General features: G+C 41.1%; 3 protein-coding genes and 1 long non-coding RNA gene across 12 annotated transcripts in view; 1 reads left to right on the forward strand and 3 right to left on the reverse strand.

The window, feature by feature from the left end:
- The window catches only part of LOC131107837 (mitogen-activated protein kinase kinase kinase kinase 3-like), a 32,464-nt gene extending 27,128 nt beyond the window's left edge, over nucleotides 1–5,336 (reverse strand). For all 6 annotated transcript variants that reach the window (XM_078799318.1, XM_058058228.2, XM_078799315.1 and 3 more), the window contains exon 1: nucleotides 5,104–5,336. In XM_078799318.1, the coding sequence (XP_078655444.1) occupies nucleotides 5,104–5,202 (99 nt within the window). In that variant the 5' untranslated portion in view covers nucleotides 5,203–5,336. The remainder of the gene's footprint in view (nucleotides 1–5,103) is intronic.
- Nucleotides 5,337–6,320: 984 nt separating this feature from the next.
- Nucleotides 6,321–10,821, reverse strand: thumpd2 (THUMP domain containing 2). Its single transcript, XM_058058985.2, has 11 exons — nucleotides 10,590–10,821; nucleotides 10,377–10,515; nucleotides 9,918–10,298; nucleotides 9,526–9,614; nucleotides 9,322–9,399; nucleotides 9,201–9,253; nucleotides 9,038–9,125; nucleotides 8,173–8,244; nucleotides 7,597–7,711; nucleotides 7,346–7,466; nucleotides 6,321–7,267 (listed from the first exon to the last, which is right to left on the reverse strand). The coding sequence occupies exons 1-11, from the start codon at nucleotides 10,698–10,700 to the stop codon at nucleotides 6,916–6,918; spliced, it is 1,599 nt and encodes a 532-aa protein (XP_057914968.2). The 5' UTR covers nucleotides 10,701–10,821; the 3' UTR covers nucleotides 6,321–6,915.
- Nucleotides 10,021–19,917, forward strand: LOC131108161 (uncharacterized). Of its 3 annotated transcripts, none has more exons than XM_058058989.2 (7): nucleotides 10,021–10,300; nucleotides 16,103–16,311; nucleotides 17,351–17,548; nucleotides 17,614–17,780; nucleotides 17,839–17,988; nucleotides 18,428–18,588; nucleotides 19,534–19,917. In XM_058058989.2, exons 2-7 carry the CDS (start codon nucleotides 16,132–16,134, stop codon nucleotides 19,824–19,826), a joined length of 1,149 nt encoding a protein of 382 aa, XP_057914972.2. In that variant the 5' UTR covers nucleotides 10,021–10,300; nucleotides 16,103–16,131; the 3' UTR covers nucleotides 19,827–19,917. The 3 variants fall into 3 exon arrangements, with proteins under 3 accessions (XP_057914972.2, XP_057914970.2, XP_057914971.2); XM_058058987.2 differs by having other exon boundaries at nucleotides 10,040–10,300; nucleotides 17,611–17,780; XM_058058988.2 differs by lacking the exon at nucleotides 10,021–10,300 and adding an exon at nucleotides 15,779–15,947 and having other exon boundaries at nucleotides 17,611–17,780.
- LOC131108162 (uncharacterized) lies at nucleotides 14,677–22,740 on the reverse strand. 2 transcript variants are annotated; one of them, XR_013625089.1, is made up of 6 exons: nucleotides 22,369–22,740; nucleotides 19,521–19,737; nucleotides 17,605–17,962; nucleotides 17,387–17,507; nucleotides 16,234–16,305; nucleotides 14,677–14,838 (listed from the first exon to the last, which is right to left on the reverse strand). It is a non-coding gene; the product is annotated as an uncharacterized LOC131108162 (long non-coding RNA). The 2 variants fall into 2 exon arrangements; XR_013625088.1 differs by having other exon boundaries at nucleotides 14,678–14,838; nucleotides 16,229–16,305.
- Between the last annotated feature and the right edge of the window lie 797 nt (nucleotides 22,741–23,537).

Below are 23,537 nucleotides of genomic sequence, written 5' to 3' on the forward strand. Positions count from 1 at the left end.
CAGGTAAATTTTAAAATAGTGCTGGAAATATTCCTGATTAGTATTTCAAATTCACATTTTCAAAGTTTAGGAAATCAAAATACTTGATATCATAATCATATTCAATATGGCAATAAAGATAATTACACATACTTCCACAATAGTTGTGTAGCGCTAATATGTCAGCTACATAGCATTTATTGGGCCACACAGTAAACATATGGATGCCAACCGCCTGTCTTGCTGGCGGCTTCATACTACACAATCGACTCTTTGATTAAAAAAAAAAAAAATTGCGTTATAGCTCTGTCTGTGTTCCCGCAGGGATAAAAAGCAGTTGGTATTTAAAAAAAACTGCTGACTGCCGGGCTGAGTTGCAGGGATTCCAAAAAGTTCAATGTCGTCATAGAGAGTTTGCGCTTGAAAACTTTTTGTTTCCACAAAGTCTACTAAAAAACATGTTTAATGGAAATGCATTGACCACTACTGACATGTGTTGAGGAGTTTAACCGTGACACCTTGTCAGGGGCCTACTTACCATTAGGTAAACATAGGCAATTACCTGGGAGCCCAACATTTCTTCCCCCTTTGATTGGTGTATTGGGCCCCAATGTTTGGGTTTGACTTGGGCCCCCAAATGACTAAATATGTCCCTGCTTGTTTGTTGTGAAAGAAACCTACTCTTATTATTTTAGGAAATCACAAAGCGCCACCCTCTGGTTGATTAATTGCATACACAACGCTTATCTATGTTTTACAGTGTTAACTTCTTTTTACACCTGCATGACAGACCAAAATGTTGAAATGATTACTGAGAGCACTGCCTTTACAACTAATAATGATTTCATGGTGGTGTCAGTTTGACTTGAGAACAGATGAATTTAACCTCCATCACAGAGGAATGCTTTGAAATTTATCCGGAGGTACATTAGAGCAGAATGGATTCCGGGTGATACTAGTCTTACTTGGAACCGCAATTCTTTTACAATAATAACAGAAATGAATGACCTTATATTTACTTTGGGACACATCACCTCCAGAAATGAGCCTGATTTGTAAAAATGATTTCTAAACATTAGCGCTTCCCTTGCACAAATATGACACGACCATGTGTCAGGAGGCTCGTCTTTCTCCAAGCCAATGATGCTCCTCTGCTGCAGTGCAACAAAACAGTCAAGAAAAAACACAGTAGCTGGCTTCACACTTTGCTTCCTGCTCAAACATTCCGATCCAAGTCACAGATTTTCACACAGCGGTAGAACCAAATATAGTCATTGATGATGGTTTACCGAGCAGCAGCGTGCTTACAGGGGACATCCCATAATGCAGAGGGCTTTCAGGTTTGAGCCTCCAAGTGGCTAGAAGCCAACTAGTTACGACACCTTGCAGTGTTTGGATACACGTTTATATTGCAGCTCAACCCCATGATGAATGGCTATATGATAACAGATCCAGTAGGAGCAATAAAGGCTCTGCGGGCAAGTTTGTCAAACCTGAGTGGCTTGCAACATGCCAAGATAAAGTACCTAAAATTAGAAACACACATGATCCACTCCACTTAGGGAGGCATGCGAGATGTGAAATACAAAAAGGAAAGTTGCCAAAAAAAAAACAAATTAGCAAAAAAAACAATAACACCTTTGTCCTCAGCAGGACCGAGAAATCTTTTGGTTTCAGGGCACATTTATCGCCCTGTGAACCGCAACAAAGAGCCTGGAAGCAGACCAAAAGTCATCAAGTTGTATTAGGAGTCGATCTTACTCGTTTGTAATACTGACGCTCTGGTGTAGCTCAAGCAGGGAAACCAAATATTACAAACAACTCTTAAAGGGAACCTATTATGCTCATTTTTGGCCCTATGTACAGAGTTGTGGACTCCTATAGAGTAGCTACACACAATAACCAGCACAGAAAATGTTGTAGTTCTTCCAGAATCTCCACCTATTCAGCTGTATTTCTTTGGATTTCATGGTTGCGGCAAAAACAGTCTGTATTAATGTATTCCACCCACGGCCCGCTTACAGGGACGCCCACTCTGCTGTGGTTGGTACCGGTTTGTGCCCTTAACTTTACAGGAGTTGATAATAAACTGCAATTTCAACCACTTCCGGTTTGTGCCGCTAACTTCCCGGAAGTAGAAACTGGATAGGCTGAAGTTTCTCAAGAAAAGAGGTTACTTCAAGATGTCTTTCAATGGTAAGTAGATTTATCATTTTAGCGTTTTCTACAGCATCAGTAACGTATGTTTTGCGGGACTACCAGTGTCTAAAAAATGTGGGTAGAGCCACTAATTGGGGTGGGAAAAGGCTTTCATAGAGAAGCGGTTTTGATCCATGACTTGCACAAAATAAACACAGTCAGGACATTGATAAACTGCTTGCCCTTTGTACTCTTCCACACGACCAAGGCGTAGGGCTTCAGCAAGTTCGTCATCAGGAACTCCAACCACTTGTGCCTGATGGGGGCATCTTTAGGAATTGCAAACAAATGTGGCATCCCGTATGAGGCATTCCTAACAAGTAAACAGCGGAGCAGCGCTTGGGAGAGGGCAGAGAGTTTACATATATAAGGAAGTCCGCCCCTCTGTGACATCACAAAGGGGGAGTTTTGCCACGCCTTTTCAAACAGAGCGTTTTGCACCATCTCAAACTTCTTTCAGAGCTCCCTTCAAATGCGCAAACTGAAACTTTGGCATCATTTAAAACGAGATTACTACATTCTAAATGCATTTATACGTCAGAAAAGTGGAAAAAGCACTATATGTCCACTTTAAGTATAATACAATGCAATTCTACACCTTATATTGTTCAATATAAATGAACAATTTACTGAGCATTATTAATGGTGCGATGGCCTACTATATACTGTATGTGTATTGTATAATACACTTATTCTCAAATACAGCGTTGTTACTGTGCATCTGCATTCCACTTTGTCAACAATAACATGCATATTTACTACTCCCGTAGTATTGAATATAAATAATGAGCACTAATAATACTTATCTCCTGCGAGCACCGCTCCACGGAAATATTTTATTACATACACAAGTGCAGTCCAATTGGATTGACATCATTAACAATGTTTATTATTATTGTGGCTGTAGTTGTGTGCTGCATCATACTAAGAGCTGTTTTTAATAGCACATCGCGCTTTGTTTTGCGCTAGTTTTTGAGAGAGCTTCATGTCTACAGACCAAAATTACGTTTTTTTATTAATTTATGGGAGCGCATACGTCACGGAGCAAATCCTGGGCATGATGTACTTGGTTGGACTACCTTTATGGCACATATTCGCCATGGCACCATTTCCACAAGCTTCTGCAATGTCCCAACATTTAACTTTTTGCCCAGTTTCACCATTGTCCTTCCATGTGTAGATGTTTCCTCATGCCAATAACGTGCCTCTTCTGAAACAGACGAACATCTTGTTAAATTTAACACGTGATGCACTACTGACAGCATCAGTCAGTGTTAAATAACACATTGCCAGCTGACTCGTAATCACCCTTGCAGTAATTATCCAATGGGAGGCTCTTACCTATTTGCTAAGTTAGATCAAGGTGGTGACCTTTCTTTCGGCCAAGCAGTGTATTAGAAGCAGCTCTCAGTATGCGGCAGTGCAATTCTACACCACTACAAATGAATAAACAATCGAGCATCTGTGTGAAGGCCGCATTGTGCAAGTGTTGCTAATGTTGTGACAGGTAAGTATGCACAAACACTTGCACAATGAATAATGGCTCGAGAATAGAATGTAATGTACTTCTCAAATGTGCTGTAGTTCCCATGGATGCCTCGATCGGACGACGTGTGTTACGTGTACTTTGTCTGGTGGCCTCACGCACCCAAAAGACCATGAAGTTTTTTCCGGGTCATATACACTCAGAGGGCTTTCCTTTTCAGAATGTGCTGGCAGGCGGACCAAGACCCATCTCTCTGGGTCCATTATTGTCATTTTTGGTCCGGTTCAAAACAACTCTATTCTGGTTTGTTTGGTTCGGGCCAAAAACAACCTGTGTGAGATGACTGCATCACCAGATTAAAAAAAAAAAATGTGACCATAACCATAGCAAAACCCAATGCAAAGCTGAGTAACGAATTGACAGCTTGGGTTCTTGGGTCTTGGGCCAGCGTGAGCGGGATCTGTGGATGAAAGGTTCGAGCCCTGACAGGTTGAAAGCTGCCTGGACCAGAGTGCCGGACTACAGAAGTGAACCCACACATTTTGCTTCACTTTTACTGGAATTCACATCTAATTAACAAGCAGTAAAAGCCCAGCCATCATGTCCTGAGAGCTCTGCTCCCAGACATAGGGCCTTGGCTGATTGTTGACCAGAGATAAGGGACATTATTCACAATAAAAATCTAACTGCCGACATAGAAATTGGGTCACCTCGTTCTGTAACAACCCCCCGCCTGGTACATTACAGCCATAGAAGGTAGAGGAGGACAATAAACGGTGTTAATGTTGTTGTTGTTGCTGTTATCGCAGCTTGCTAGCTTGGGGCTCAACGCAGGGCAGCTGTCACTATGAACCAAAGCAAGAGGCAGCTAGCGTCGGAGAAAAAGAGAAGCGATTGGCGCTTCCAGGTGTCAGTAAGGGAGCATTCGGAACTTAAAAGTTGTGATATTACGTCAAAGTTCCTACGGAACTGCTGGAGCCAGGTTAGCATCGCGATGCTATCATCGGTTGAGTCCAATGTCGGACAGCTAGCGCTCGCTCTCTCTCTCTCTCTCTCTATCACACACACACACACACACAATCTCACACACTTGCGCTGCGTTTTGACATCTCATTTCGCTTCAGATTTTTTGCACAGCTTGTCGGCTACTTTGGCAAAAAGTCCAAATGTAACGTAAATGATTGGATTTAAGATATGTAAAAACCAGCTAAAGTGGGGATGTAAGCTAAACATCAGCTTCATGTGTATTATGATCATATGTATCTAAACCTGCAACAGCTTCGAGTTTTTGGCGCAGTTTGTACTAACGTTGTTGACAATATCTGCAATATTACGCAATATATAAGAAGCCGAAATGCACAATTCTGCTACAAATGCCTCAAACACAGTGTCCGATAATGGAACCCACTCACTGCTACCCCCTCACTGCAGCTTTTTACCTTGTACACATCTCCGTACGTGCCGCTTCCTATCCTCTGGATCAGTTCGAAATCCTCCTGCGGATTCCTCCGGGACAGGTCGACGCTGGAGTTCATCATGGCCACTGTCGTTCAGAGCGCCCGACGCGCTCGGTTGACAGACACCAGCGATGTGTGAAGGCGGATAATTTTAAAGAAAAACATACGGCGTCAGAAAATAGCCACCCGAACCCACTCCTGCTCCAACATGGCGTCCGCCGTGCAGTGAGCATGCGCAATAGACGTGCTCTCGTCCATGGAGGCAGAGGGAGCTTAATGTTTGTTCACAGTACTGTAGTTAAACATTTAAATATAATGTATATTTATATATTATTTTTAATTATAAAACCAACCCCATTCAGAATCATACAGTCCTATTTAGCCCAGTACATAATATAATTAGTATGTTAGTGTTATTATGCAAAATATGAAATAAGAAGCTAATCATACAACAAACAAGCAGTTGATGTTTGCTGAATACAAGGATGAAGAGTCTTGATATATCTTTATGTATGATATGTCTTTGTATATCATTATATTGACAGTTACTATGGTACACATAATGCCATTGTATGGTCATATCACCTCGTACTTCGGTATGAGGTACATTATTTAAAAAAACAACAAAAAAAACGTAAAATGTATTATGGAAAGCAGGAAGTGAACAAATGTAACAGTTACGGATTGTAAAAGTACCAGATGGAGGGGTAGGATTTAATAAGCTTTGCTTCTTCTTACTCCTTTTGGACATGTGGAACTGTGAACTGATTATGCGATGCATTCAATTGTAATCTGATGCATGTTCAATTGAAATTAAACCATTACCATTACCATTCCAAACCTACAGTATCAAGAGTGGAGTTAGTTGCACCTTGTGCTCATGAATTAAGCCATTGATGTCATTGATGCCGCGGTGGTGTGGCCTTGATTGCGTTGCAGGTGTCAAACCCCCAAAATCACAAGTGATTGGCTTAAGAAGAAGTGAATGAAAGCCTAAGTCCATGAAGTGGCCGTGTCTGGGTAGTTTAACTAGGCTAAGTAGGGCTAAACAGTGGCAGATGGTAGCATTGTGATTCGGTGGCTTCGGTGTGTGAGCAGCACAACAAAGAAAGTCCTGAAAGTGTTAAAAGTGAGAGTATTGTTTGTGTATTTGAAACACTGATTCCACAGATTAAGGGTTTTTCACCTCTTTCTCCAAATTTTCAGTATCAATCTGAACAAATGGCATGTAGTTTATTTCAGCTCAATGCCAGATACCAGGAACTTGACCCAAACAAATTCACACCTCTGCAGCAACCTGTACGCATGCTACTATCACCTAAGCTCTCCCACCGTAGCAGAAGAACATGTACCATCAAAGACTTAGGAGAAGAACATTCAATACACTTTATCTGGCAAGTTTAGCTGGGGAATTCTGTAACTATTCAAAGTAAACAATGTCAACAATGTGGTAATTGCAGACTACAGTAAAATCCATAAAAAATATTACATTGCAGTACACTACTGCAGTAGTGTGGCCTTAATATTTTAGTAAATAATCCGGGCATGTGATTTAGGAATGCAGAGAACATGCAGGGGGCGTGGCCTGAGTAGACTTTTCAGGAGTTGTGTGCAATGTTTGCAAGCACGGGGAAAGAGAGATACAGCGTGCAACTAAATGTGCATTAAATGTGGTTATTTTAAACCTAATTATACTACATTTTGACTAAATTGCTGTATGGTCTCAAATATTCATGTTCATTCAAAATATCTTTACAGGTAATGTTTAAAAAAAGTATTTATTGAGTTAACATGTCAAAAATGTGTCAGTTTTCTGATTCCTTCAGTGTCTATTTTTATATATTTATGCAGAAGTCCGTCAATGGCACCTAAGCTGAGTCTCAGAGTGGTCTGGTGCTTCAGAGAGGACAGAGGGGCAGGTGGACTGGTCTGTAGCCCAGTTGGAGGTTCTCTTCCCTGAGTAGAAACCCTGTGGGCTTCTTGATGTTTTGAGAGAACAGAGCAGTCTTCTATTCCAGGTTGAGGGTCTTCTTCCTGGTTAGACGATGAGGGTCCTGCAGGGTGTTTGTGTGTTAGGAGTTTTTTCAGGACACAGGACAGCTGGGGACTGAGGAGGAGCACCAGGGTTCCACCAACACGGAGGACTCTGGAAGCACAGTGCTATTAAACCTGTGTTGTATCATCATTTTATTCCTAATTAAGTGTTTTTTAGGGATGAACGCACCTCTCCATCTCTTTGAGGATGATGGGCAGGCTGGCGGCCATGTTGGTTTTGGTGCCAAACTTTCTTCCAAATGGGAGATCACAGACCACTGCGTCCACACTCGCACTCGGCAAAGCGATATCTGACACAGGGGACAGATTACGTCATCTTTGACGCAACCACAGTGTCCAAATACTTGGTGCTAACTGTATATTTATTCAGATTACACATTTCACATGACTAAGTGATGATTTTTGGTGCAGATTTCCCACCAGTAGATGAAGCCTTTAGCAAGTGCATCCTGTCTCCCAGCTGTGCAAATGAGACATTGTCCCTGGCCTTATTCAGCTGTCCGTCATCAATATCCAAACCCAGGAAACAGGAAAGCTGAAAATCCAAGACATATATCTATATTACTATATATTCCCTTAATTCAAGGGTCTCAAACTCAGTTTACGTGGAGGTAGAGTCTGGATGAGGCTGGGCCCCATCAAGTATTCCACAAAAAATGTAAAACATAATTAAAAAAAGTTTTCTAAAGTTACATGTTTAGTGTTAATGTAGTTATTATTCCCCATAGTAGTCACATTTTCCCTAAATGTGTTACATATTGTGTTGTAATTTTTGTGTTTGCACAGTGAATGTAGCAGTGTTCTATCTGGTGGCCCCCCTGTTCATTCCACTGTGTGAAAAGGCCACTGCCGTTTCAGTAAATGACTAATTCTGGCCATATAGAACACCCAGATCATGTGGGCCACACTAATACTTTACTTCAATGTCAAGTGTGGGCACAAGTTTGAGACCCCTGCCTTAATTGTACACAGCAGATGCACATATTTGGTCCGGACCTTGTGTTCCTGGGCTGCCTCTATTAAGATGGTTCCGACTCCACACATAGGATCCAGGACACGGAAACCTGGCTGGGAAACATGACACATATAGATATACTTTCATTCATTCATTCATTATTAAGAGTTATTTAACAGGCTTGAATTACTTCTATTTTTAAAATATTTGTATGCACATGTACAGTACATGTACATGTTCTGTAACATTAACATAGTATAGTATTTTAACATTAATATTGTATTACAATATTGTAATAAAATATATATTAATGTTTTGTATTGCTATATTGTAATAATAAATAAATAAATAATATGTGTATTAATATATATTAACAGTAAGATTTTTATTACAATTGAAGTTATTATTTATGAATTATGAGTGTGAATGGTTGTTTGTCTATATATGCCCTGTGATTGGCTGGCGACCAGTCCACCCAAAGACAGCTGGGATAGGCTCCAGCACACCCAAGTGACCCTAGTGAGGATAAGCGGTAGAAAAAATGGATTCTGATTAAGTAATTATAGAAACAAAACTATAATCAAATGAATTAATTAATATCCATCCATTTCTATGCTGCTTGCCCTCACTTGGGCTGCAGGGGTATGCTGGAGCCTATCCCAGCTGAGTTTGGGTGAGAGGCAGGGTAAACAACCATTCACACTCCCATTCATAACGCAGGGCAATTTAGAGCCTCCAATGTGTTGCATAGATTTAAAGCCTGACTATGTGGCCATTAGCATAACAATATATAATACAATACAATGATTACATCATCATTAAAACAATCATATTCAAACCCTCATCAGTTTCTAAAATTACTCAGCATAAAAGACTGAAGTCTAACCAAACTTAACAATACTGTACTTGGATCTCTGCCAGTTCGGCCATTGCCCAGGCAACTGTGGGCCTCAGTCCTGTCGTTTTGATGTAGCTCCGATTAGCCAAAGGTAACCTGAGGGAAATATACAACAACTCAAACCAATACAACAAGACAAGATGCATTCAAGGCCTGCGTCCAGTGTGTAACCTGGTTAGTGGAATTCCAAGCAGACAGTGGTCATCAGTCAAGTACATGCTAATCTGCAGGACAAAAGATGAGCAGCGCTAATATTAATACTGAATTCATTAGGAGTCATAAAAACGTTTACCTCCAGCTGAGGGTTCCTCAAGTCAGCCTTCCAGCCTAACAGTCGATTGACACTCACTCCCATCACTTTGCTTATCTCCTTTGGAATAATTGGAATTATGTTATCTATGCATGTACATACATACAGTATACTCTGTACTGTGATTTTATTAATTTATAGTGTGTTTTATCCTGATAGTAGTAATATTTCTATTAACTCATGTACCTGCATGCTGAGGATGCGTGACAGAGATCCGGAACACTTGCAGCTGATCCGAAAGGAGAATGGGACCTCTATTGTTGTCTTATCTTTAACTGAAATAAAAGAAAACAATAATAACAGGGAGGCTGCTCCCACGTGTGACGCTCTGTCAGAACATATATGTGGAGTTTGCATGTTCTCCACGTGCTTGTGTAGGTTTCCTCCCACATTCCAAAAACATGTGTTTGTTGAACTGGAGACTCAAAGTTGTGTGAGTGATTGTTTGTAAATGTCCTGTGATTGACTGGCGAGTGTAAGTCAACGAGGATAGGCTCCAGCTCACCCATAACCCTAATGAGAACTGGTGCTACTGAAAATGGATGATATGGAGCATGAAAATAACAAGGTAGGCTTACTGTGTTTTCCAGCAGGAAAGCAGTCTTCCTCGCTGCTTTTCCCACTGTCGTCAGCACATGGCTCATCTTTAAATTCTATCTTTCTCCTTTTCTTCATCATCTGAATGTCGCCTCTGCCTGTTTTTCTGCTGTGCAACATCTCTCCCCTTGTTTCCAGTGTCTGTTCTCCATTTTGTTCACTCCTAACCTCCTCCTCCTCCCTGTGGTCACTTCTTCTCAACTCCTCATCCTCGCCACTCCTAACCTCATCCCTTTTTGGGACACCTAGCTCTTCTGTGTTAGCTGCTAGCTCCCCCTGCAGGCGCCTCCATGTCATTGCAGCATCAGTCCACTGTTTCAGGTCGCTCATCAGTGTGGACTGCAACACAGAGGCTGCCCTTACTGTGAGTATAAGAGAAATAAACAGTTACATATATTTATTCAGCATCTTTTGAGCAGTTTTCGTGTCCAAGCTGCTACCTGGGCTAGTGATAGAGGGCAGCGTCACAGGTGAGCTTTGCTTCAACAACAAGAAGAGTCTCTCTGCAGACTTGACATCTCGGATTTTGGTTATCCTTGCACAGGAGGTGAACAGCACCTTTCCTTGCAACCGCTTAATCTACAAACACAAACAATTTATGATAAAAAAAAACATAAGACAGCTCGATATGTACTCTAATATACAAAACTCACATCTTGACCAGCTAGTTTCTGCGTCACCTCGTCGACTAAAAATGGCTCCATTCCGTTACCAGCCGTGCAAAAATATCGAACGAAACTCGGTTCCGTGTTTGTGTCAACCATCGTGGTCACCGTTAAATCCTATCTGAACCATAAAAGCAAGTAAAAAAACTCGTTTAAATTGAGACAAACCGCCATGTTTGTTTACACCGGAAGCGGAAATACATCATCAAGCGCGGTGGTTAATTTTTCCGACCAGCAGGGGGCTCTTTTTGACAACAAGAAGCGTTTAGCTAAATTGAATTACAATTCATTCCACATTCCTGCGCTCTATAAGTTAATGTGACAATGTGGCGCCTTAACAATACAATACATATCTAATAAGTCTTTATTAGGAAATATAAATTCATTTTGTATTTGTTTTAAAGAGTGTGAGCGCTCATAAAGCAACCTTTCATCTAATCGCAAACCATCCATTCCCACAAGGCTAATGCAATGGCAGTCACACTCATGAACCATGGCCTTTTTAAATGATATTTCCTCTTTAAGCCTGGCTGAATATGGCCCCCGTGTCACGGCTAAGTGACCGACAGAGCAGTTAAAAATGTCAAAGGGGGTTACGCTTTAGTTTTTTTAAATCAGAGGGTGAACTATACTCCGTGTCCGTGTGTTATATTTGGTGAAATGACATTATTTACACCACAATGCATTTCCATGCTTCAGGCGGACTTGAGTCACAATTTTCATGACCTTAGACTCAAATTGACCTGTTGATGAGTAATTTCCAGCAAAACAAATACTGTTACATTGTTAAAATGGCATTTTATTTGGAGACAAGTTGTAAGGACTCGGAAATCCCAAGCCTATGGCTTTGCAATTGACTTGAGGTGCTTGCCATGACTTGGGATTTGACTTGGACTCGCTCATCTATACTTGAAACGCGACTTGAGATTTGACCTCTAAAATCAGTAGTGGTGTTAGTTTCAATTAGTTAACATTGCTGGTTGTGTGTGTTGTTCCATTTGATGAATCGTTTTGGTGGCGTTAACATACTTTTCACTCCAAAATCTCCCATCATAATTCATATCTCATATTGTCACTCCTGGTAAGGATTATTCCAACATGATGGAGATGTATAATAGCCCACCTCACTTATTAGTTTCCTATCCTCACAGTTTCCTCCTTGGTCCATCCTTCGAGTTTAACAAAGCATCACCGAATGGCATTGGGTGTCAGACAGCATCCATTTTTCAACGCTGTTATGTCCACTTATCAGCAGCCGTGCTAATTATTGCAAATGGCAGCAGCTGAAAAGGAGAATTAATATCGCCGTTCTGCATGGACACGTTCAATATTACGGCCTGATGAAAGTTGTCACAGTGAACGCCGGGAACACAAAGAAGCTGAATAGCAACAGAGACATTCGTCTTGTTTTAAATGCGGGCTTTCAGGGTGGTTATAATCACCATCCATCTCCAGCCGCACATGACACGTTCTTTAGACCTTTAATGTGACTCTGAAATGCGGGGGAAATTATAATATCACCCACAGAGTTTGCATATTTTAAGGGGAGGTGGTTGCATTGCATTTTTAATCAAAACGTTTGATTTCTTACAGGAACAATGCAAGCAATTCAAAGATGAAAAGTTGTTTGACTGAACTTTTTAACTGATATCAGAAACGCAAGACTTCATGCGTTTTGCTTTGTCTTTGGCTTTTTGACACATGCTGGTTGTTTTTTCTTTTAAGATGTATAACTATTTAGCACATGGTTTGGGTTTAGCCTGTTTAAAACATTACAAATACGTAAAAAAATCTTGGTACCGGATATTTTTGATGATTTAAATTTTTCATTTCAGAATATTGTGTTCTCGCTCTACATATATTCTCATCTTTCATCTGGAAAAAAGTTTTCTTTTACATTTTTCCGTTCTTTAGTAATCATCAGTAGAACATACAGTAGGTAAGTTTCAGCAAAACACCAGTTTCTGTTGTGGAGTTGCATCATCACCTCTTTTTGCCTTTTGTGCAAAAATAATGTAAAATATGTATAAATACACCTCTGGGAGGGAGCGGTTGGGTTGAAAATAACAAATAAATACTTCTTTTGTAGAGAATGAGTTAATAAAGGATTTATGATGGCGACTGTTTAAACCGGCAACAAATAACTGGCTTTCTTTCTTCCAATGAAAAGTCAAGCATATTCAACTTGGAACCCAAACTACACGATCAATGTGTTTTAAAGACGATAAGGTCATTCAAGTTGGTGAAAACATCACCTGGGAACCAGTTTTGGTTAGATTTGAACCACTGTATCTTACACATTTTGGGGAAAAATAAGCAGCGCATGTTGACTTTTATTCCTGCCTCAGGGTTTAATAAAGATTTATTCCCCTTGTGGGTAACAAACTGCAGCAGGTGTGCGTGTGTGTGCACGCACAATATGAGTTTGAAATCCGTGCAAGAGCATTTTGAGATGGAGCAACAACTTAAGAGGTCATTGTGAGGCTAAGAAGTTGTTTTCTTGTTTTAATCTTACACCGCTGTTCGACTTGTAATAAGTACGAATTGGGATTAAAGTGTCTGGCCTCCTGCTCGTCTTCAATTCTTTATCGTTTTCTTTCCTTCCAATCTCATACCTCACTTCCCTTATTTCTCCCTCATCATCTTTTTATTGCCTTTCCTCCATCTTATTCCTCTCATCTTTAAACTCCAATGCAAAAGAGGCCTTTAGAAAAGATCAAGAAAAAGGAGGAGGAAGACTTGAGTGTATGAATGAGTGTGTGTGTGTGAGAGACATCAGCACATTGAAATATTAATTTGCTCTTAGAGGAGTGCGAAGCGTGTCAGCGGTGAGTCAGAGAGGGATGAAGAAGCAAACGCTGCGTCCATCTGACACAAGCCACACATTAACGAGATGGCGTAGCGTGATGGAGCAAGCACCCGGGGCGTGTCGAGTACCGTTCGCGCTCCCTCAGCACAATCTACCACGGCACAATTTGAAGCACCCTCCCCATAAATAATATGTAAGTTGCATTATGAACTGGAATCATCATAAAACCTCTATGAGCTTTTCAGGCGATGTCTAAAGTCATGTTTTAGTGTCATACATGTAATAACTGCACCGCCAGTCTCCATTTTAGAATGGAGTGGTCACCGTATTTCTTGCTGTTGCTCAGCAAAGCAAACAAACAAGTGTAGCCTAGGATAATAACTGTAAAGAGTTGTGCATTCAGGATAGTGCCATGTTGTTTGCCTAGGACCCTATGAAATCCTTCTGATTTTTTCCCCAAATTCCGTGTTTTTTTGTTTAAATTTCCGTCCAAATAAAAAAATGACATTGATTTTGTCACACATAAATGTTTCAGATCATCAAACAAATGTAAATATTAGTCCGTAACAACATACATGCCCTGTGATTGGCTGGCGACCAGTCCAGGGTGTACAGCTGTGATAGGCTCCAGCACCCCCGCGACCCTAGTGAGGATAAGCGGGAGAAAATGAATGAATCAATGAATGAACATACATGGCAGAGTTTCAACACAAAAAACACTGCTGAAGGTTCATCTCAATTTTGCAAGAAACATCTTGATGAACCCCAAGACCTTTAGGAAAAAATACCAAAATAATACCCAAAATAAGATTAACTTTTTGGAAGGTGTGTGTCCCATTACATTTGACATAAAAGTAATGCTGCATTTCAGAAAAAGAACATAATACCGACAGTAAAATATGGTGGTGGTAGTGTGGTGGTCTTGGGCTGTTTTGCTGCTTTGGAACCTGGGGAACCATGAATTCTGATGTCTACCAAAAATACCTGAAGGAGGATGTCCGGCCATCTGTTTGTAACCGCAAGATGAAACCAACTTGGGTTCTTGGGTTTCAACACAAAAAACACTGCTGAAGATTAATCTCAATTTTGCCAGAAAACATCTTGATGAACGCTAAGACCTTTGGGAAAAACCTCTGTGATCTGACAAGACAAAAGATGAACTTTTTGGGAGGTGTGTGTCCAATTACATTTGACATAAAAGTAATGCCGCATTTCAGAAAAAGAACATAATGAAGACGGTAAAATATGGTGGTGGTAGTGTGGTGGTCTTGGGCTGTTTTGCTGCTTCAGGACCTGGGGAACCATGAATTCTGCTGTCTACCAAAAATACCTGAAGGAGAATGTCCAGCCATCTGTTTGTACCTTCAGGCTGAAACCAACTTGGGTTCTGCGGCAGGACAATGATCCAAAACACACCAGTAAGTCCACCTATGAATGGATGAAGAAAAACAAAATTAAGACTTTGGATTGGCGTAGTCAAAAACCCGACCTGAATCCTATTGAGGGACTTTGGGACAAACTTAAAAAGGCACTTTGTGCTGTAAAACGATCCCATATGACAAAGTTATGACACCAACTTTCTCTGGTGTTTCAGGTGCAGTTTCGACATGTTTATTTCGGGATGGAACGGCTTTCTGATGAGATTCTGCCATGATTGAGGGGTTCGCCGGGGAAATACTTCCCCGCACAAACATTCCACTTCCTAACAATGACAGCATTTCACTCACATTATGTCAATTTTCACGAGATTCCGCGTTTAATTGGCCACTTACACGATTCCGGCCCTATTTGTCTTATCACACACCAGCTGTTTGCCCATTCACATACACGCATGATGTAAACTAATACTTTGTTTTAGAAAATTTTGCCCTCCCCCAATACTTTGTTTTAGAAAATTTTGCCCTCCCCCATCTGCCCGAGAATCTTGTGCATGATCCCTAGTTTAAACGCGCCCAAATTCCAGTCCAATTTTTAGCCGTCGTAACCTGAGCTGCAGTCAAGAGGCGCTGTGTCACTTCCCCATGCCTGGCAAAATTCTACAAGCTCTTGTCCCAGATAATAAAGAACATCTCTTAACACCCTCCACTTGCCCCATATTTAATCTAGTGCAAAAAAAGTCAACATCACACCACCACCAAGTCCACCGCTGTTCCATTTAGCTAAATAAAAAGCCCTGAAAGAAGCCCTTGGCCTATTTATCAGTATTTAAAGACTTTGTCGCTATTATTTTCACTCCCAAGGTGCCTCTGGCTTATTCTCGGGACCCCCCCTCACCACCACCACCACCCCCACACACACATTTCAAAGTAGGAGGATTAATTTAAATTGCATTTGTTAAAGATAGCTCTTGAAAAAAAAAAGAAGACAGAGGTTTTGTGTTCCGGGTCGCTTTTCGGCTGCAGGTCCTGGTCCCCCGTGACTGAGGGGGAGGTCTAAGTTTACGGCTCAGCTTGTTTCTGTAGGCGATTTGTTTTGGTTGAAAGTCAACTGCAGCAGGCAGACAAAGGAGAGAAATAGAAGCTAGAGAGGCCCGCTGGGTGAGAAAGCAGCTTGAAATGTGAACATTTGTTTCAAATTTGAAATGGAATGCGGCCACTAAACGTCTATGAAATATTAGATTATCTGTGAGCGCAGCCACTATGATACTTTTGTTCTTTTTTTTGTAACTTATCCATTGAAAATCTCTTCACAGATGATCCATGAGCTACTAAACAAGTCAACATGGGCCAGCTGCTGTCATCAGAAGAAGACCTTTCTGGAGCAAAACACGCCATTGGCTCACTGCTATACCGGACTATGCTAGAAGGTGGAGCCATACCTGACCTAGGTGTGGTGCACCCGCTGCTGCTCACCAATCAGGATGAGGAATACAGGTCCCGCCTCCAGGAACAACTACTGCAGGTAAACAAGACAAGTAACAAAAACAGAAATAATACTTACCTGTGTTAAAACATATTTTGGTATTTGGTAGGCTGTTCAAGGTGTACAAATTGCAATTTCCTTTCATTTTCTACCGCTTATTCTCACGAGGGTTGCGGGGGATGCTGGAGCCTATCCCAGCTGTCTTTGAGCGAGAGGCGGGGTACACCCTGGACTGGTCACCAGCCAATCACAGGGCACATATAGACAAACAACCATTCACACTCACATTCATACCTATGGACAATTTGGAGTCGCAAATTAACCTAGCATGTTTTTGGAATGTGGGAGGAAACCGGAGAAAACCCACGCATGCACAGGGAGAACATCAGAGCATAGCAATTTTTTTGTAAAAATGTGCAATGCCATGACATTGTTGCTTTTTTGACCATGATCTGTGAGAGAAAGAGTTCAGCCCTCTCCAAAGAGTTGCACATTTTGTCATTTGACTAAGGGCAAATTACCATTTAAAAACAACCTTGCTATTACGTGCCATTAAAGACAGAAAAATGAAAGCAATAAAAGCTAAACTATACTATAATAAATACAACCTCATTCTAACATTTTGTCCTTTGATGGAGGGCTATTGTGTTGAGAAATGCTCATCATATCACATGCTGTTAGAGGCAGAAAAATAAGTATGAATTCAAATGTCAGGTCCCAGTTGATGCTAAAAGATGCTTTCATGGAATCCCAGCAGACCCCAGCGAATGGTTGCAAAATGTGACAAATGGAAAAACCCAATTTGTGCTGCTTTTAACCGTATAATTTGCCCTTACTGTTATTTTAGTTTAAATTCGGGTTTGCACATGAAGAAACAACTACATGCAGTAAAGCGTGCAGTTACAGGTCCCATTAAGCAAAGCATTGTCCTGAAATGAAATGAAAATTATGAATTGTGAAACAGCGCCCTCTGTTGGTGTCATACCTGCAGCACTCTTTTTCTGTAGCACACAACGCCATGAAGGAATCTGTGAATATGCATGCTAGATATGCTCATAGATGTTTCTGTTCCTTCCAGATGCAGGGTGACATTGGCAAAAAGGCGCCCACTTACCTGAGGGATCTGATTGGACGGCTGTCTTCATTCTCAGATGAGCCCCGCCTGGCCGGCCTGCTGGGATTGGCGGTTACCATGGTGATGGACATGCTCTACATGTCATCCAAGCACTTGTCCCCTGGGGGGAAAGTAAAGGCAGCGGGGTCATCATCACGCCAGGTACTGCCTATGTTGCGATGGCGGCTAGTTTCAACAGTCACTGAATGAACCGTCACCTCCAGCAGAGGGTGTGGGAGCTCCAGGAGGTCATGGAGGAGTACTTGAAGCGCTGCAGGATCAACCTGAGCGATAAGACTCGACTGTACCAGGACTCTTTGAGACTGGAGGGCCAGCTCAGCCTCACCCTGACCCAGCTGAAGACCTGTCTGCTTGGGGGGGAATGTGACTCCAGGTGGGTGAATATTGGGAGTAGTAAGAGTCAGTTTATTGACACATTGTTGGACCTGCAGGTCTTTGAGGTTCTGGGCCAGCGGAGCAGCATTCCACACCCAAATGTTGGTTCACCTGGCGAGAATGGAGGGGCGGGAAGAACCCGTGGCGGCAAGGGCTGTGCTGGAGCAATACAAGGAGGATCTGGCACAGATTGTACCTGCTTTCAGGTTAATGCAAACAACTGCAGCATCTAAGTGTGCAAAAGTATTGGGCCAACACACAAATGACACAAAATGAAGAGTGGAAACTGTTATTACTTCACTTTCACTTTCTGTAGGCATTCCATGATTTAGTAGTTTGCCACACACCAGATGTAGAAGTCCAAACTGGATGCACACACACAAACAAAGATCCTGTTACGACTATGACGGCAAAAGCACAAATAAACATTAATTAGCGTATCTGTCTTAACTTTTAAGTCAACATCTTGTCAAATGTGACAGCAACGTATGAAAATAAAAGCATAAATGCATCATTTGCACACACCGGATCCGCAATGACTGACTGTACAAGATGTTTATTCACAAATGCCACGCAAATTAGCTTCTTCCTGACAACCTGTCATGTTAAAATAAATATTTTTTTTATTATTATTATTCTTTCAAGGCGTTACAAGTCAAACACAGTGGATGTTGTGAAAAGTCGAGGTGGTCTCCCCCTGCCGTGCGAGGGACCCGAGGAAGGAGCCATGACCGGAATCATGCTGACTGACAGGGAGTCGGGAAAGAGCGTGAGCATCACGCTCGCCGCCATGCAGGCCGAGATAGGTAATGTAAACTGCTCAAGATGGGCCCTTGGAATGCAAATCTTTAATAAAGAAATGAATTACTTATTTTTATACACAGTAGACCAGGGATTATACTGGCGTGGCACAGTGAGACTCCCCTCAGAGAATACAATATGGTTGGGGCCTCCCCTAACCCAGAAAAACGGATTTGATGGAGCTTATTCTGTTTACTCTCTCACTATCGGAACTAAACTTTTAAATGTGTAAATATGACAGACTTATTTTTCTCAAGCTGCTTCACATCCTAGGGTAGGCCTGCCCTCGGAACTCAGTTTCTCTGTTCCAGAGGTTGTTGAATGTTTCATTTAATATAAATATGTCATACATAATTTTAATTAATTATGCTGCAGAGGTCAAACTTTTACCTTAAGAAACCTGTACAGAAAATGCTTCATAATAAGTAATAGAATATTATGAATTCATGCATTCATTCACTTTTTATTGCTTATCCTCACAAGGGTCGCAGGGGTGCTGGAGCCTATCCCAGCACCCCAGATAATATGGAAATACTATACTATACATAATGTATATTTAAACTAATTTTATTAACTATTTTTTAATTAAAAATCTCAAAAAACTTTCAAAAGCCATCCCTCTTGGTACCGGCCATTTTTGATGATTTTGATGGATTTTTCAAGACACATGGCATTGTGTTCTTGGACTATATAGACATGTTACATGGTATATACCAAAAGAAAGATTAGACTCTCATCTTTCATCAGAAAAAAAGTTCGTTTCTACCTTTTTGTGTTCTTTAGTAATCAGCAGTAGAATATGGGTAAGTTTCCTTTTTCAATTTCCTGTAGCCTTTTAAGCAGAAAAAAGTCGATCATACTTTTGCTGGTTCCATTCATAATTCAAGAAAGCTGCCAGTCAGTTTGCATGTTAGCACATTAAAACAACATTTCTGACCTTCATTTTGCAGCTTCTTTATCCCCATCTCTGAACCTGGACCTGGTCACCTCGGATCAGTACGCCCAGGCCTTTGTGGAACAGCTCTTCTCCGAAGAAGGACCCGTGGCAGACCTCAAGAACTACTTCAACAACGTCAGCGCTAAGCTAAACGTGCTCAGAACCGGACCTCCAGCGTGTGACCGCAAAGAGACGGGACAGTGTCCAGACGTGTCGGCTGAGGGAATGCATGAAGGACAGGCATCAGAAGTAGGCCGGAGAGATGAAGATTTGAAGTTGAGTATTGTAGAAACAGAGAAGATGTAATACCCCAGAAGTTCTAATACTATACAGTACTAGAATAATATTTACCAAACTGACACTTGATTACATTGTCATCCATTCCAGACAACCAGGTTTAACAAATACTTCTTTAACAGTTGTGTATTTGTCATCATTGGAGATAGAAAGACATTTGTAGTTTGAAATGGCAAAATATAGAAATAACTACCATCATCCACATGTGTATGATGGACTGGAATGTGGGGATCTGGTATGATGTACTATACTGGTGCAGTGCGGTCGTCACATTGTCAAAGCATGGAACAACTATACAATGTCCCATTACGCTCTATGCATGTGAAGGCAGCGTGAGGCATCTTGTGTTCACAGGAGAGGTCCTTTGTGTTAAGTGTCGCTCCATTGGGAAAGGTTGAAAGTGCGATGTCTCACTCCCGCCCTGCAGTGCGGCCTCCACTGTGTGTGTGTGTACGCGGATGTCAAACCAGAGTGCAGGTTGTGTGTCTGTGCTCACAGATGGAGTGAACTCAAGTGATGGCTTGATGGTCTTCCCAAGTTTGGGCCGCTATACAGTACCTCACCGTGGATGAGTCACATTTCACAGCACCAATTACTGCTAATGCTGCCTGATTGCTGTTATTACTCTCACTCTTGTACCCGCTCTTCCTCCATCCGCACCGTCTTCCTTCCTTTTATTACTGACAGGCCCTCACAATGTCAAACTCAAATAGTATAGATAGATACTAAATTGTGTGAGCGTTACCGTAGCAACAGCTCATCACACCGTTGCCCACGGCTTGTCGTCAGACTGATATGAAGTAGGTAATGTAGGTGATAAAAAATGCGTAAAAACACTTGTCAAAGATCCTTTATGACAGGACTGCATGTTTTTACTGCAAAAACGATACACAAAGATCCTCTATATGACATGAGAATTAACTGCAAAAACACTAGTCAAAGAACCTTTATGGTACGGGAGTGTGCTGGCAAAGATTGAGGACGTACTGTAGTGCAAAAACACTAGTCAAAGATCCTCCGTATGACAGGAGCACTCCGCTGTTTAGAATAACCTACTGCAAAAATTCCTAAATGCTAGACAAAAATTTGAATTCTACTGTTTTTGAGGATGTACTGCAAAAACGCGAAAGAGTCACAAGCTTTTCTTAAGAACCTACTGAAAAAATGGCTAAATTCTAGACAAAGATCCTCTGTATGACATCAGAACAGTTTAGTCAGAGATTCTCTATAAGATAAGGCAGGCACTGACTGTTGTTTTTAAGGACCTACAGCAAAAATGCTAGACAAAGATCTGATATATGACAGGAGGACTGTGCTGTTTATAAAGACCTGTATATGACTGGAGGGCTCATGACTCTAGTTAAAGATCATCTATATGACGAGAGCTGTTTTGAAGGACCTATTGCAAAACTGCTGACAGCCAGGACTCCACTGAGTCAGAGATCCTCTATACTGTATGATATGGCAGACGCTCTCTGTTGTTATTAAGGACCTACTGCGAAAACACTAGTCAAAGATCCTCTATATGACAGGAGCACTCGTTTACAAGTCCACAATTTGGGTCGGTGCTCGTCATTGAATGGTGATGATTGGTTCCTGCAGCCAAAACCATTGCTCTACATGACATGAGCATTCTGCTCTTTTTGAGAAGCTAGTCCAAAAACGCTTGTCAAAGATCTTCTACTCTTCTTTTTCTTATTACCGTCAGTAATTTTTCCACCGTGTCTCCAATGGAATCAATATCAAGCGTATGCAGCTGCTCTCTTAAGTTTATGCAGACCATTAAGTGCACGTCCGTGCCGTCATGGCAGCACATTCCAAAGCCACAAAGGCTGCTGTATTGATTTAGTAGCCCTGCTGATTCAATTCATTTCACGTTAGCAAAATTAACTGGCAGCCATTTGGAAATTCTTTAAAAGACACCTTCCATCAGAATGATCTCACTCTCACCGGGGAAGGGAAAAACGCTTTGAAATCTTAAATTCTGCTTTTTTTTCTTACTGCAACTTCTCAATGTTTCATCTCATGTAGTCATCTAAAATAGTAAAATGTCATGATTTATGTGTTACACAAACACACACATGCTGGATGCAGGGCAGAGTGCAGACTTTGGTATTTGCCTGACATTTCATTCTAATCTCTTATGTTTCTGTGTGTGTGTGTGTGTGTGCGAGTACACATACAAATGAAGAAACAAAAACATTAATGTATTCTTATGTTTGTGTGAATACTGCAAACTAAGTCCGTCTAACCTTGCCATCAGTTTTTTTTTCCATCTGAGCTGTGACAATAACCATAGAACAGGAAATGGAACATATTGAAACATTCCTCAAAAGAGTTTAAATGAGAAATGTCAATCGAACTTTATAAACACATATCATCTGTGAATAGAACACGATGGGACTAACAACAGAGCCCTGTGGCACACCACCATACATACATAAAAATGAGCTACTCTTCCCTAAGCTTCCTAGAACATTTGTGAAGCCTTGGTTTTATATTCACCACATCATAGTTAGATAGTGGAAAGCTCCATTTTGATTTAGTTTACCTGCCAGATGCTCACGTCAAACTGGATCATCTCCCTGCAGGCTGGTGGTTCCTTATTCAAAAGTCAGCTCACATGTCTGCCACCTATTTCAATTCCAGCCTCGTTCTCGGGGCAGAATAAAGTCAGACCCAAGAGACTAGGGAGTTATGTGAACTAGTTTCACATCGAGACAGTAGAATGACACATGCAGCTTGTTTTTTGTCTTGTTACCTTAGAGGGGCTAGGTGTCTTGAAGGTGTTATGGAGGACTTGTGCAGTGAAGAGTATTGGTGAACCTCTAGCAGCATTGAGACAGAAACAAAGACAGTGATTAATGAAACAACAATGTGCTTTAAACAGCTTCAAGGTTGGTTGGTTATTATGTTGTGTTGTGATAATAAAGTGAGTTAAAACACACTAAAATATAGGTCATTATTTCAAGACAAAATGCTATAACTCAGATCAGTTATGTTAGTATTAGCAAGCACTCATTTGTGTAAGCATTCACATAGCATAGCATAGCATAGCATAGCATAGTGTTACCCCTCCACAGCCTGTGGTACAGAATAAGGAAGACAATCCACGATGACTTGACATGTATTCAACATCAGGATTTATTCTTCCTCTGTTGTTTTATCACCTACTCTATACCCACCATCGCTGCTAGCACCCCCTAGTGGATCTTGCGGTATTACACCCAAACACCAACAAAGGAGATTTTGATAATTTTGACGCAAACATATTTAAAAATAGTGGGGTGTCTGTTTTTACAAATTAATTTTATATATAAGACATGAGTTATTACTACTTTTAACTGTTTTAAACATATATATGCATTTTAACCATGTTAACTTGTTGTATCTTGTTATGTACCTTACACTAGCGTAGCATAGCATAGCATAGCGTTGCCCCTCCACCATCAGGATTTATTCTTTCTCTGTTGTGATATCACCTACTCTATACCCGCCATCGCTGCTAGCACCCCCTAGTGGATCTTGCGGTATTACACCCAAACGCCAACAAAGGAGATTTGGATTATTTCATCATTTTAAACATGTTTGAAAATAGTGGGGTGTCTGTGAATTTTATATATAAGACATTAATTATCACTACTTTTAACTGTTTTAAACATATTTATGCATTTTTAAAGTTTAAGTTTATAACCGTGTTAACTTATTGTATCTTTTTAT

The sequence above is a fragment of the Doryrhamphus excisus genome, linkage group LG20, assembly GCF_037039965.1.
Source record: "Doryrhamphus excisus strain RoL-2023G ecotype Guam linkage group LG20, RoL_Dexc_Guam_v1.1, whole genome shotgun sequence".
Taxonomy (NCBI): Eukaryota; Metazoa; Chordata; class Actinopteri; order Syngnathiformes; family Syngnathidae; genus Doryrhamphus; species Doryrhamphus excisus.